The 13,950-nt window shown below is 43.0% G+C and overlaps 1 protein-coding gene across 1 annotated transcript; it reads right to left on the bottom strand.

Moving 5' to 3' along the window:
* Nucleotides 1-1,285: 1,285 nt before the first annotated feature.
* Nucleotides 1,286-13,742, bottom strand: LOC4348311 (UDP-glycosyltransferase 83A1). The gene is made up of 2 exons (XM_015757401.3): nucleotides 13,166-13,742; nucleotides 1,286-2,448 (listed from the first exon to the last, which is right to left on the bottom strand). The coding sequence occupies exons 1-2, from the start codon at nucleotides 13,704-13,706 to the stop codon at nucleotides 1,532-1,534; spliced, it is 1,458 nt and encodes a 485-aa protein (XP_015612887.1). The 5' UTR covers nucleotides 13,707-13,742; the 3' UTR covers nucleotides 1,286-1,531.
* Nucleotides 13,743-13,950: the final 208 nt, after the last annotated feature.

Raw genomic sequence — 13,950 nt, 5'->3', positions numbered from 1 at the left:
AGTTTGCAATTGTAGCTTGATTTGGTGAAGATGTACTAAACTTGTTATTTTGCTATGGTCTGTACTGATGTGAGATTATATGTGAATGGGCTTCGATTGTATGTGACCGGGCTTTTCCTGTATGTGTTTGGGATGATAAATTGACTTGTGCTATATTGAATGATAATTGGGCTTTTATATATTATGATATATGGGTTGTTATACCTTGAGCTTATATGGGCTTTTGAAATGGGCTTTTGTAATGGGCTGAAATGAGCTTATATGCTTAGCCCATAAACAGATTGCTCCATACGTGGACCTTAACAGCCCATAAGAAATTTTATGACGATTCAGGTTGTCACAATTAACATGCCATATCAGCTCCACGTGGCATTGTACTACAATTTTATGACGTTTGTTGTCCTATGTGGCAGCTGCATAGTCATCCAGGCTTAGTGATTTGTGACGTTTTTTAAGCTAGATAATGACGAATATGAGTGTCACAAACTTATGACGACAGAAAGATCGTCAGCAGATTAATGACCAAAAAATAAGGTTTCATTATAGAACACCATTAGAAACGCGTGATAGGTGACGAATGAATTTTCGTCATGCGAGCGTCACAGATTACGAAACGTGACGAAATTTTATGTGTTTGTGACGTAAACGAAGCGTGCCGCTGTTGATGTGTGCCACACCACCTAACCCCACCATTGTTGCTTTGAGAGAGAGAGAGGAGAGGTGAGGAGTTTGTGAGTGTGTGAGAGAGAGAGAGGAGAGGTGAGGAGTTTGTGAGTCAAAGAGAAAAAGAGAGAGAGGAGTTGAGGAGATAAGGATGAGGAGTAAGAGAAGACTTAGCTTTTCAAAATACTGAGAGGGAGGAGAGGTGGTTGGTCGGCCATATAGGCAGGCCTCTTAATTAATAAGCCCGCCTGTAAAAATAAACCTATGAGGTGTCGGTTCTAAAATTGGTATCCATGTAATTGGATATTGGTGCCACTCAATTGGTTCTGGCTGGGAAACCGGCACCAAAGGGTTTCTCCAGTAGTGTCACTAGTTCCTAATTTACTTGTTATCCAGTCGACTTCATGCATGCATGTAGGAATAATTTCACAAAAAAATCCGTTTGTATTTGTAATGCCCACAAAATAATTCAAATTTTCATACAAAATCGAGTCTTCTTGCTATGGAACTCCAAGAAATTGTGCATGAACCAAATATTTTGAGATTCTGTCACACAAATATAGATGATATTCAGTCAAACACATTTGTGTAATTTTGTTTCGAACATGCACAATATATCCAATGCTGAAATAAATACTACTTCCAAAATTTAATATATATGACGTTGGTAACTACATAAAAAAAGGGAGTATATATGCATTTGTACCATACACATTTACACATATTACTTTTAGAGCATATAGCACGTACATTAGATGGTTTTAACAATCATAGGTTGCAAAGCAAACTTCAGGTCCATAAAAATGAAGTATGAAATATCATTATTCATTGGATCAATAGTAACGTAAAACCTGCGTTAAACCATATTCTATGACATTGGCCTTGTCATAAGCTCGACAACTGCGTTCAAATTACTGGTGGACTCACCCTCTTCGCTCATGTTTGTTTCTGCAAACTCCTTCAACCTTTGCACCCTTTCCTTGATACCCTCATCTAGTAGTAGCTCTTTCAACCTCTCTACCATTATCTCCTTGGTCACGATCCCCTCACCACAGGTTTGCACCATCTTTAGCCCAATCCGCCAAATATCACAAATGTATATTTGATTTGTGAACTGATCGGTGAAATATGGCCAACATAGCATGGGCACTCCATTACGAATGCTCTCTACCGTTGAGTTCCACCCGCAATGCGTTACAAAGCACCCAACTGCAGGGTGCGCTAGCACCTGTTCCTGTGGAGCCCACTCCACCACTATACCCTTTCCTTGTCCCATGGTGGCGTCCAAGAATGAGGTAGGGAGGTTACCAGCAAGTCCAGGCCTAACTACCCATAGAAATGGATGACCAGAAGCCTCTAGCCCTAGTGCAAGTTCCTTTAGTTGTCCTGGGCTCATGATAGTAAGACTGCCAAATGCCACATATACAACAGAACCATAGGGTTGTTCATCAAGGAAAGAGAGGCATGTGTCATCATTGGTTTGCCAAAAGTGCCCAACCACTTCTACCTGATGAGCAAAACGCTGCCCGGTACGAAGTGGTCCAATAGGGAGGATGGTGGCTGGGGATTTTAGAGTAAAGATGGCTGGCTCCAACTCCACGAATGAGTTGCAGAGGAGAATGTCTGCTTTGGCCGCAGCAGCCCGTGCGGAGGAGGTAAGGTAATGGAACACCATACGTTCTGCATCACGGTTGCCCATGAAGTTCCATGCAAGGAAGGTCGCGTCCATGGGTGGCGTGAACTCGGAGAGACGGAATGAGTTGTTCTCTAATTTGAGTGGTGCACCTGCGACATAATGAACAAAATCATATCAGTTTCAGGCATTATCTGAAAAAATCTGAGCTATAAATTTTCATGAAATTACTCAAATCTGAACACAAAAGTTGCTTTGTTTTGACGCTCAATCCGATCTATTTATTGTTATATAAAAATTAAAAGTTTTAAGTAATTGAGTTTCTATAAACAAGATAATCAATTTATTATTTCATTGTTGTTCTTGTAACACTCTGATCCAGACCAAATAAGTGCAGATCAAGGAAACCATAAGGTTAGAATTACTATAATTTAAATTGACATGGTCACATACAAAAATAATGCGGACCGCGTGAGCTCCCGATATGGAACAATTAGTTATGGCCGAAGGGGGTAACAGAATGTGTGCGGGTAAATTAGATTTTCTGCTACTTCTAGTGTAACGCTTGCATAATGGATAACATTGTTACGCTTTTGGAGGGGTGTTAAAAGTAGTCTTTGTTACACCAGTCTGTTAGTCCAACAATTGGTTAGTATGTAGCTATGTACAATTAATACAAATAATGAGAAATAAAAAATAACAGAAAAGATTGATAGTAATAACTAGGACATACATGGAAATTTCAAACAGATAAAGAATACTTGAAAAACAATTACTCCCTCTGTTTCAGGTTATAAGATGTTTTGACTTTGATCAAATTTAAATTGCTTCAAGTTTGACTAAGTTTATAGACAAATATAGTTATATTTACATTACTAAATTAGTTTTATTAAATTAATAATTAAATATATTTTCTAATAAATTTATCTTGGGTTGAAAATATTACTTTTTTTTCTATAAACTTGGTCAAACTTGAAGCAGTTTGACTTTAACCAAAATCAGAACATATTATAACTTGAAATGGAGGGAGTACTTTATAAAAAGCAGGGGTCACTGTGCATGCACCTATATATTACTTATGTGTCAGGACATGATATTAGTTTTATTTCACCTGAGGAAATAAGAGTTATTAATGTTACTAATTTAATTAATTTACTACGACATCCTTTTTCATTTTTTTTTGAATGAAGTACTACCAACATCCTTTTTCATATTGTGGAGCCTCGTTTAGAAAGAAATTTTAAAGTCTAATTTAGGTTACTATACTCTCTATTAAGTCTATTTTCGGTATGAATTCGAAACTCTGTTGTTTTACCACCGGTATAAAACAGTGGTTTGCCTTTTCCGGTAGCGGAAACATCTACTTTTGTGTTTTGTTAACATAGATGCTACAGCTAGCTAGATCTAATATTTTCTTCAGTTGGATATTTTTAGCACGAGAAATCTATATATCTATGTGTGATTACATTAATAACATTTGAAAAAATTATATCTTTTATTATCGTGATAATATAAAATTTTATATAATATAATGCAACTAACAAATTCCAAATCCAACGTGAAATTACAATCCAAATCTATGTAAAAAATGACCTTTAAAAATTATGATAGTTTCATGCATGGTAGTGAAGAAGATAGTGTCACACCCAGAAATTCTCGAACCAGAATTTCTAAGCTGAATGTGCATTAAATCCCTGTCCAGGACCAGCCAGGGTACACAAACGACAATTGTTGACATACAGACCCACGTCTTACAAAAATATAAAAGATTACAAATGCAGCGGGAAAGATTAAAGCGAGCTAAACCGGGAAGCTTGACTTCAGCAGCGGGCGACTCCACTCCACAGGCAAACCTTGACGGCAGCAACGAAACCAACCTCTCTGAGACGGCTCCAACTGAGAAGAACTTCAACTCTGGTGTGGGGGAAATGAGAGAGAGAGCTCGAGTGAGGGTTTTTATGGGCGAGGGAGGGGCGGAAACGGCTGGGGATGGCCCTTATTTGGCCGGCGACGTGAAGAGGTGGAGGAGAGAGAGAGGGTGTTGGGGGATTTCAAATCCCCCACCACTTGCGGGCGCGCGCACGCGGGAGATGCGGGGAGAGGGCGGCGACGTGGGCGCGAGGTGCGGGCGCGGAGTGGAGGCGCGACGTGGAGCGGAGAAAGCGGCGGCGCGGGCGGTTGGAGCTCCGGCTCCAACGACCGGAGGTAGGGGACGACCGACAGGTGGGCCCCACCTGTCGGCGCCCGAAAGAGAAAGGGAGGGAGGGAGGACTTCGGGGAGGGGAAAGGAGGAGCGGGCCGGCCCAGGAAAGGGGTGCCGAGCGCGGGGAGAGAGATGGGCCGACGGCCCATCTAGAGAAAAAGGAAGGAAAAGAAAAGAAAAAGAGGAGAAGGATTTTCCTGGGATTAAATATTGCACTTTGGTGATTTTTAATTGGTTAAAATTATTTCCAAGGCTCTGAAAATTCCACTAAAACTCTTGTTAATGCATTGGAGCATGGGGAACTCAAGAAAAATTCCACCACGCTATTTTCGATTATTAATTGCATTTATTAACTAGGGATTTAGCTCTAGGTTAATTAAGATAATTTCTTCGGGCAATTTATTTAACCAATTTTTAAAGCAAGAAAAGGGGGAAACTTCTGGGCGTGACAAACCTACCCCCCTTAAACGGAATCTCGACCCCGAGATTCGGAAGAGCTGGTGAAGAGGTGCGGGTGGGCAGCCTTCAACTCATCTTCTCTTTCCCAAGTGGCCTCTTCCTCTGAGTGGTGGCTCCACTGAACCTTGCAGAATCTTATTACTTTGTTTCTGGTCCTTCTCTCGCTGGTTTCGAGGATACGAGTCGGCTTCTCCACATACGTAAGATCTTCCTGAATTTCGATGTGATCCGGACTTGCCTGTTCCTCAGGAACTCTCAAACATTTCTTCAACTGAGAGACGTGGAACACGTTGTGGATGCCAAGCATGTTGGAGGGAAGCTCAAGCTGGTAAGCAACTTCACCTCTACATTCCAAGATCCTGTATGGTCCCACAAAGCGTGGTGCCAACTTTCCTTTGGTTTGGAAGCGATGTACTCCCCTGAGCGGAGTGACACAGAGATACACATAATCCCCTGTTTCGAAAACGAGCTCCCTTCTGCGGTTGTCTGCATAGCTTTTCTGCCGTGATTGCGCGATTCTCAATCTTTCCCTGACAGCTCTGACTTTCTCTTCTGCCTCATTTAAAACTTCTGTACCAAACAACTGGCGTTCCCCTGTCTGATCCCAGAAGAGCGGAGTACGACACCTTCGTCCATACAGTGCTTCAAACGGTGCCATCTGCAGACTAGCTTGGTAACTGTTGTTGTAAGAGAACTCAGCATACGACAAGCTTTTGTCCCATGCTCCACCAAAGTCAAACGCACAGGCTCTCAACATATCCTCTAGTATTTGATTGACTCGCTCGGTCTGGCCATCTGTTTGTGGATGGTAAGCAGTGCTGAAATTCAACCGGGTTCCTAATTCTTCTTGTAATTTCTGCCAGAACTTTGAAGTGAATTGACTTCCTCGATCAGACACGATCTTCTTAGGTACACCATGTAAACACATAATTCTTGCCAGATAGAGTTCTGCTAATTTCTTCCCTGAGTAGGTAGTGTGCATTGGAATGAAGTGAGCCACTTTGGTGAGTCGGTCAACGACTACCCAAATAGAATCATGCCCCGATGACGTCCTGGGCAAACCGGTGATGAAATCCATTCCGATTTCTTCCCACTTCCATTCTGGAATCTGAAGTGGCTGTAGCAAACCTGCTGGCCTTTGGTGTTCTGCCTTTACTCGTTGACAGACGTCACAGAGTGCTACGAATTAAGCTATTTCCCTTCTCATGCTGACCCACCAAAACTTCTCTTTGAGGTCTTGGTACATCTTAGTACTACCGGGATGAATGGAATACTGAGTTTGATGAGCCTCGGTTAGTATCAGGTCTTTTAATTCCTTGTTTTCGGGTACACACAATCTTTCTCCCATCCAGATTGTTCCTTGTTCATCCTCAACAAAACCTCGGGCTTTTCCAACTCTCATGTTCTTTTTGAGCTCTGCTATTTCAGGAACACTTGCTTGAGCTATGCGAACCTGCTCTACCAGTGTGGGCTGTGCCTCTAGGGCAACCACGAATCCGTGCTCAACTATACCAAGGTTCAGATGTTCTAAATCGCGTTGAACCTCACAACATAGTTGCTCTACCCATGCAACATTGCAGTAGCTCTTCCTGCTCAAGGCATCTGCAACCACATTAGCCTTGCCGGGATGATAATGTATTCCCATATCATAATCCTTGATCAGCTCCAACCATCTTCGCTGTCTGAGATTCAAATCAGGTTGAGTGAAGATGTACTTTAGACTTTTGTGATCTGTATATACCTCACAACGGTTACCGATGAGATAGTGCCGCCAAATCTTTAAAGCATGAACAACTGCGGCCAATTCCAGATCATGCGTCGGGTAGTTGCCTTCATGAGGACGCAACTACCGTGAAGCATAAGAAACCACTTTGCCATCCTGCATCAACACACATCCTAGCCCCTGGCGAGATGCATCACAATAGACCTGGAAATCTTTCGTCTGATCAGGCAGGATTAAGACTGGTGCAGACACCAACCGTCGTTTGAGTTCTTCAAAACTCCTATTGCATCCAGCAGACCAGATAAACTTTTCTTCCTTCTTCAATAGCTGTGTCATTGGCTTAGCAATTTTAGAGAAGTTCTCAATGAACCGGCGGTAATAGCCCGCAAGTCCTAAGAAACTCCGAACCTGAGTGACTGTCCTTGGTGGGGTCCATTTGGTAACTGACTCCATATTTGCTGGATTCACAGCTACTCCTTGAGCATTCACGATGTGACCGAGAAACTAAACTTCCTTAAGCCAGAAGTCGCACTTGCTGAACTTGGCATATAGCTGGTGCTCTTTTAACTTTTCAAGTACCAGCCGAAGATGCTGCTCATGTTCTTCCTCGGACTTGGAGTAGATAAGTATGTCATCGATGAAAACCACGACAAACTTGTCTAGAAATTCCATAAACACCTTGTTCATCAAATTCATGAAGAAGGCAGGTGCATTAGTGAGTCCGAAAGACATAACTGTGCACCAGCAAAACGCTTGGAAATGAAGGAATGGGTTGCACCAGAATCAAACAATATTACTGCCGGTGTCGAGTTGACGGGGAATGTGCCCAATATAACCTATGGTGCTGACTGCGCCTCCTCTGCAGATGCATGATTAACACGGGCCTGAACGAACTTGGGTCCAGCACGTCTTGGCTTCGGGCACTTTCCAACCGTGTGTCCGGGTTTGTTACAATTGAAGCAGAGTTCGGGTTTTTCTCCCAACCTCTTGGGCTGTTCTGGCAGAGCTGGCTGAACTGATTGGGCTGGAATCTTTAGTGAACTCGGAGTAGGGTTGAGGCTGTGCTGCTCACTGTTGTTGTGACTGCCACTATGGTGGTTCTTGTTGAAGCTACCAGGGTGGTAGGGACGGTGCTGCCGGATAATCATGGTGGAAGGTCCACCGTGATGTCCCATCGTGAAACGAGGCTTCTGACTCTTCCCCTGGGGAGTCCTGAACTGAGCTGCCTTCCTCTTACGGTTTATTTTGTTACAGTGCTCCTCCTGACGGATAGCCTTATCCACCAGCTTCTCAAAGTCCTCATAATCTCTAGAGATCAACTGGTTAGTCAATTCATCATCAAGACCAGACAGAAACTTCTCCTGCCTCCCGTCATCGGTACGCACGTCCTCAGGGGCGTAGCGCGCGAGGCGGTTGAACTCATGCAAATACTCTATAACTGTTCTGGTTCCTTGTTGCAGGGAACGGAACTCTCTCTTCTTTTGTGCCACAATTCCCTCGGGAACCTGTGCTTTATTGAAACTATGACAAAACTCTGTCCAAGTAACTTCTGCGCCAGTTGGACGGGTCACCATGTAGTTGTCCCACCAAACAAAAGCAACCTTCTCTTGCTCGTTGCATTGCAAAAGATTCAGCTTCTTCTCAATGGCATGAAGCCAGTCGTGGGCCTCGATTGGGTTGGTGGTGCTTGAGAAAGTGGGCGGCTTGACACGAAGAAATTCTAACAGTTTGGACTGAGGAGGTGGAGAACCAAACTGCAGGTTCTGCTGCTGCTGCTGTGCTTGCTGCTGCACCTGCTGCAACACCTGATGGTACTGTTGCTGCATCGGTTGCATCATCATTGTCATCATCTGAGTCTGATTGTCCAACACCTGAGCAATTGTTGGGTTCTCGGGCGGTGGGGACGGACTGTTGTCAGATGCACTGTTGGCACGTGCTCCATTGATCGGCTCTTCGCTGCCACTGGCGTTGTTCGAGTCGCGTGAACCATTCCTTATCTCCATCTGAAGGGGATAGGTAGAAATATGAGAAAAGGAAGAAAAACAGGGGGCTCAGAAACTAATCTTTCTTATGAATTTAAGTGCAATTATCTTAATCTTGATTAAAACACTGAAAAAGAGGCACGCAACTCCTAATTGAGGCAGTCATACCACTGACACATGATATCGACCGCCGACTAACCCACAAGCAACAAACCTAAACACGAAAACTAGCAAGCAAACAGACTAAGAAGGCGATAAAGCTAAGGGCGGCGACTCTGAAGCTCGGGGCGGCGCTTGCAAACGAGGGATAGGACTGACATCTAAAGTAGACAAGGGATAGGAACCAATTCATGCTCAAATCCAAATTAAACAAAGCAAAAGAAGACTCAAATAAATAACCGAGCATGATGATTTTTATGCATAGAACAACATTTTTCACGAACCGAGACAAAAGACTAATGCAACTGACTAAACAATAACTTAATGCATGAAATAGATGCATAGTCATACTGATATGCATAAACTTACCCCACCTGAACATAGACACGACCTAATGCATATCACCCGACAATTCCCAACCGACTGCCGAATAAATTCCGAATAAACTTTTACTAAATCCCTAGACTGTCCCTAGTCGAGAAATCCAATTAAATAAGCGACCAAGATTTCTCCCACAAATCAAAAGAACAAACCCCAAAATTTTCCCGAAACAAAATCCAAGTGCAAAAGGGCATATGCATATGAGAAAAAAAGGGTTCAGAGGGCTCTTAGGTTTCCAGTTGGCTTGTCCTACGGTCAAGGTCGGCTCTGATACCAACTTGTCACACCCAGAAATTCTCGAATCAGAATTTCTAAGCTGAATGTGCATTAAATCCCTGTCCAGGACCTGCCAAGGTACACAAACGACAATTGTTGACATACAGACCCACGTCTTACAAAAATATAAAAGATTACAAATGCAGCGGGAAAGATTAAAGCGAGCTAAACCGGGAAGCTTGACTTCAGCAGCGGGCGACTCCACTCCACAGGCAAACCTTGACGGCAGCAACGGAACCAACCTCTCTGAGACGGCTCCAACTGAGAAGAACTTCAACTCTGGTGTGGGGGAAATGAGAGAGAGAGCTCGAGTGAGGGTTTTTATGGGCGAGGGAGGGGCGGAAACGGCTGGGGATGGCCCCTATTTGGCCGGCGACGTGAAGAGGTGGAGGAGAGAGAGAGGGTGTTGGGGGATTTCAAATCCCCCACCACTTGCGGGCGCGCGCACGCGGGAGATGCGGGGAGAGGGCGGCGACGTGGGCGCGAGGTGCGGGCGCGGAGTGGAGGCGCGACGTGGAGCGGAGAAGGCGGCGGCGCGGGCGGTTGGAGCTCCGGCTCCAACGACCGGAGGTAGGGGACGACCGACAGGTGGGCCCCACCTGTCGGCGCCCGAAAGAGAAAGGGAGGGAGGGAGGACTTCGGGGAGGGGAAAGGAGGAGCGGGCCGGCCCAGGAAAGGGGTGCCGAGCGCGGGGAGAGAGATGGGCCGACGGCCCATCTAGAGAAAAAGGAAGGAAAAGAAAAGAAAAAGAGGAGAAGGATTTTCCTGGGATTAAATATTGCACTTTGGTGATTTTTAATTGGTTAAAATTATTTCCAAGGCTCTGAAAATTCCACTAAAAATCTTGTTAATGCATTGGAGCATGGGGAACTCAAGAAAAATTCCACCACACTATTTCCGATTATTAATTGCATTTATTAACTAGGGATTTAGCTCTAGGTTAATTAAGATAATTTCTTCGGGCAATTTATTTAACCAATTTTTAAAGCATGGGGGAAACTTCTGGGCGTGACAGATAGTCATGTCAACAAAAATCACGGTACATTAAGTTTTAACACATCATCATTTATTTATGATATTTTAAAGACTGAGTTGAGAAATAATGGGTTTTAAATTCAAGGTAAAAATAGTTTCAAGGATAAAAAGGATATACCGTAGAAGGATATTTTTATCCTTTTTAAAACCTATTTTACAAAATATATACCTTAAAAAACTTATTCTAGAAATAGACCATTTTCACGACAGCAACGTTATTGGCGTCTTGGTCGAACATGATGACACCAATAACATTGGCGCCGCCCCCCGCCCCCTTGAAGCTAAGTCACTAATATGAAGGGACTCGGCGGCAATAACAGTAGCATATATAGGACCTATTCTATACTATTAAAAAGTAGTGGCCGTGATGAGTAGGGAATCTACCACCCCACCACCAACTCCCTACCCTTTTGGAGTGAACAAAGGACATGTGGGGCCAAAGGGCCCACATGTCGACCACCTAACACCATCTCTACTTTTTGAACACCATCTCTACTTTTTGTGGGAAGGAAAAATGATATTATAAGGCCATAGGACCCATATGTTAGTACTCCCTCCGTTTTACAATGTAAGTCATTCTAGCATTTTTCACATTCATATTGATGTTAATGAATCTAGACATATATATCTATCTAGATTCATTAACATTAATATGAATATGGGAAATGCTAGAATAACTTACATTGTGAAATGGAGGAAGTAGCAAAATATGTAGAATTTAAGAGATGACGTACACAGAACATAATAATAATAGCATGTTAATGATCATTTTCATCAATTAAAACCTCGTTGCGATGCACGGGCAATATGCTAGTTTTGTAAAAAGTAAAAAATAAAAAATAAAAAAATGACTTATTTGTAATATAAAAATATTTAGAAATAGATCCTCGGCGCAACTGTCATCATTGGTATAAGGATCTATTTGTAAGAAAAGATATTTACATTTTAGTTCTTCTTTAGAATTTGTTTTTGCAAATAGGTCCTCAGTGATAGTGTCATTGGTGCATAGCCCATTCATATCAGCCACTTAGTTTTCGGGTGAGGGAAGGGGACAAAGGGGAAGACACTAATAGCATTGGTACTATCTTATTGGATCATGGTGCCAATAATACTGGTGCAGCGAAAATGGTCCATTTCTAAAATAAGTTTCTTTAAGAACCTATTTAAAAAAATAAAAATTTAAAATATCTAAAATATAAAAAAATCCAGTAGACTTTAGCCTAAAAGTAAAACCCTAATGCTTTATTTTACTACCTATAAGCCCTAATCAGTTGAGCTAAAAAGAATAAGATAAAGCCAATATTTGAACTTGGAACTTTAACACTTAAATTTTGAGATATAATGTATATATAAGTTTTACATAGTATTAATTATTATTTTTGTCCAAAAAGCCGTTATGGTTTTTGTAAGTGGGCACCAGATGAGAGTCATGGGACCCTATATTATGGCATGTGAATGTGAAACATCGTTGTTATGCATGACAATGGCTCAGAGTCGACTCTTAGCATTTATTAACGAAAAATTTGTTGCATGAGGGTGGAGAAAAGAAAAGAAGTATAATAAAAAATATTTAGTATATTAATGGTTTAGAAATCTTGTTATCTCTACAATACTATTGTAAGAGGATGAGACATTAGTTAGTATGGAAAGCTTATATTAGAGCAGGCACAATAGCTGGCTATTAGCAAGCTATAAATATATTTTAATGAGATAAACGATACTCCCTCCATTTCAAATTGATCTACATATTTTATAGGTACACCAAGACCAAGAAAAGCTAATAACTCTTTCATACTATATTTAGTTTAGCAACAAACTCGATGCATGCACCATCACCACTATTTTCTAGCCAATAGCAAATCAAGATATTGCATGTGGTTATAAATACTTGTATGCATGCTTGCATGCATCAATGTCCATTCACTCCAATGCACAAATAACGAATAGACTTAATGAATGAATACAAATATGTAGATCATTTAGAAATAACCTCAATAAAACTATATGTAGATCAATTTGGAATGGAGGGAGTAAGAGAGAAGAGCAGCAGGCTACATATCTGTAGTCAGATGCAGCACGGACTCCAAAACACACTGTGTGTATGATATGTAGGATCATATATTAATAGTATAGTAAGCAAATATTGTATGAATTGGCTATTAGATTGGCTATAGATGAATTGGAGCTAGTAGTGGGCTGTAATATTAGACTTGCCCTTAGACTCTACCTTTGTTCACGCCCTTAATTCAGATCCGGTACAAGAGGATAAAAAGGGCATGTGCTGTCGGCTACGCACAGTTAATCCAATAATTTCGGGAGAACGGTAATGTATTTTTTTAAGATAATACTCCCTCCGTCTCTTAGTATAAGGGATTTTGAGTTTTTGCTTACAACATTTGACCACTCGTCTTATTCAAATTTTTTTTGCAAATATAAAAAACGAAAAGTTATGCTTAAAATACTATAGATAATAAAGTAAGTCATAAATAAAATAAATAATAATTTCAAAAAATTTTAAATAAGACGAATGGTCAAACGTTGCAGGGAAAAACTCAAAATCACTTATATTCGGAAATGTATATAATAATGTATTATTAATAGCTGAATTAATAGATAAGACAAGTGAGCTGTCCGCTTATCAATTATCATACCGTCGTCATCAATGACGCCATCGCGTATCAGCTTCTGCGCTCCGAGTAGCACGGCGAGCACCGCCGCCGACGCTGCCCAGAGCGCGGCGCCCGGGAGGCCCCTCCGCTTCACGGCATCGAGCGCCCACGACATGCCGACATCGACCACCACGCACGTCACCTTGCCCAGCTGCCCCTCGCCGCCGGCGCCATCAAGAATCGGCTCCAGCTGAGGCGGGATGGCCTCCTCCATGACGGCGTTGAGGCGGACTAGGTTGTCCCGGTCGTCGCCGTCGCCCATCCCGTCCGCCACCGCCACGAGCCGCAGGCGCCGTGCCCGGCTCCCCGGTGCTTGCACGCCGCCTGCGCCAGCGGCGGCGGCCACGACGCGGCGGTGGTTGTGCTCGGTGTTGACGAAGGTGACGGCGAAGCCACGGTCGATGAGGCAGTACGCGAGCTCCATGAGCGGGATGACATGGCCCTGCGCCGGGTACGGGAGGATGAGCGCGTGCGCGCGCGGCGCGGCATCGTGGTCTGCTGCTGCGGCGGCGGCGGCGGCCATCTCTTGCGTGGTGGAGTCGACCAGCGTGTGTGGAGTGTGGACTCTTCCTGAGGTATAATTAATAAAGTAGCGGCCACCGCCCAGCTCGGGAGGGGCGGCATCACTGTGGACGGGTCAACGCCGACATGGGCGAGTCATGGGCGGCTGCTATGCTGGAAAATTGGAGATTGGAGTAAACTATTGCTGATTTATTAGTACGTATTAAAAATGGGATTTGCTAAATAAGTTGATTGTAATCCATTCC

This window comes from Oryza sativa, chromosome 10, assembly GCF_034140825.1.
Source record: "Oryza sativa Japonica Group chromosome 10, ASM3414082v1".
NCBI classification, from domain to species: Eukaryota; Viridiplantae; Streptophyta; class Magnoliopsida; order Poales; family Poaceae; genus Oryza; species Oryza sativa.
This window is presented reverse-complemented; position numbering and strand designations above follow the sequence as displayed.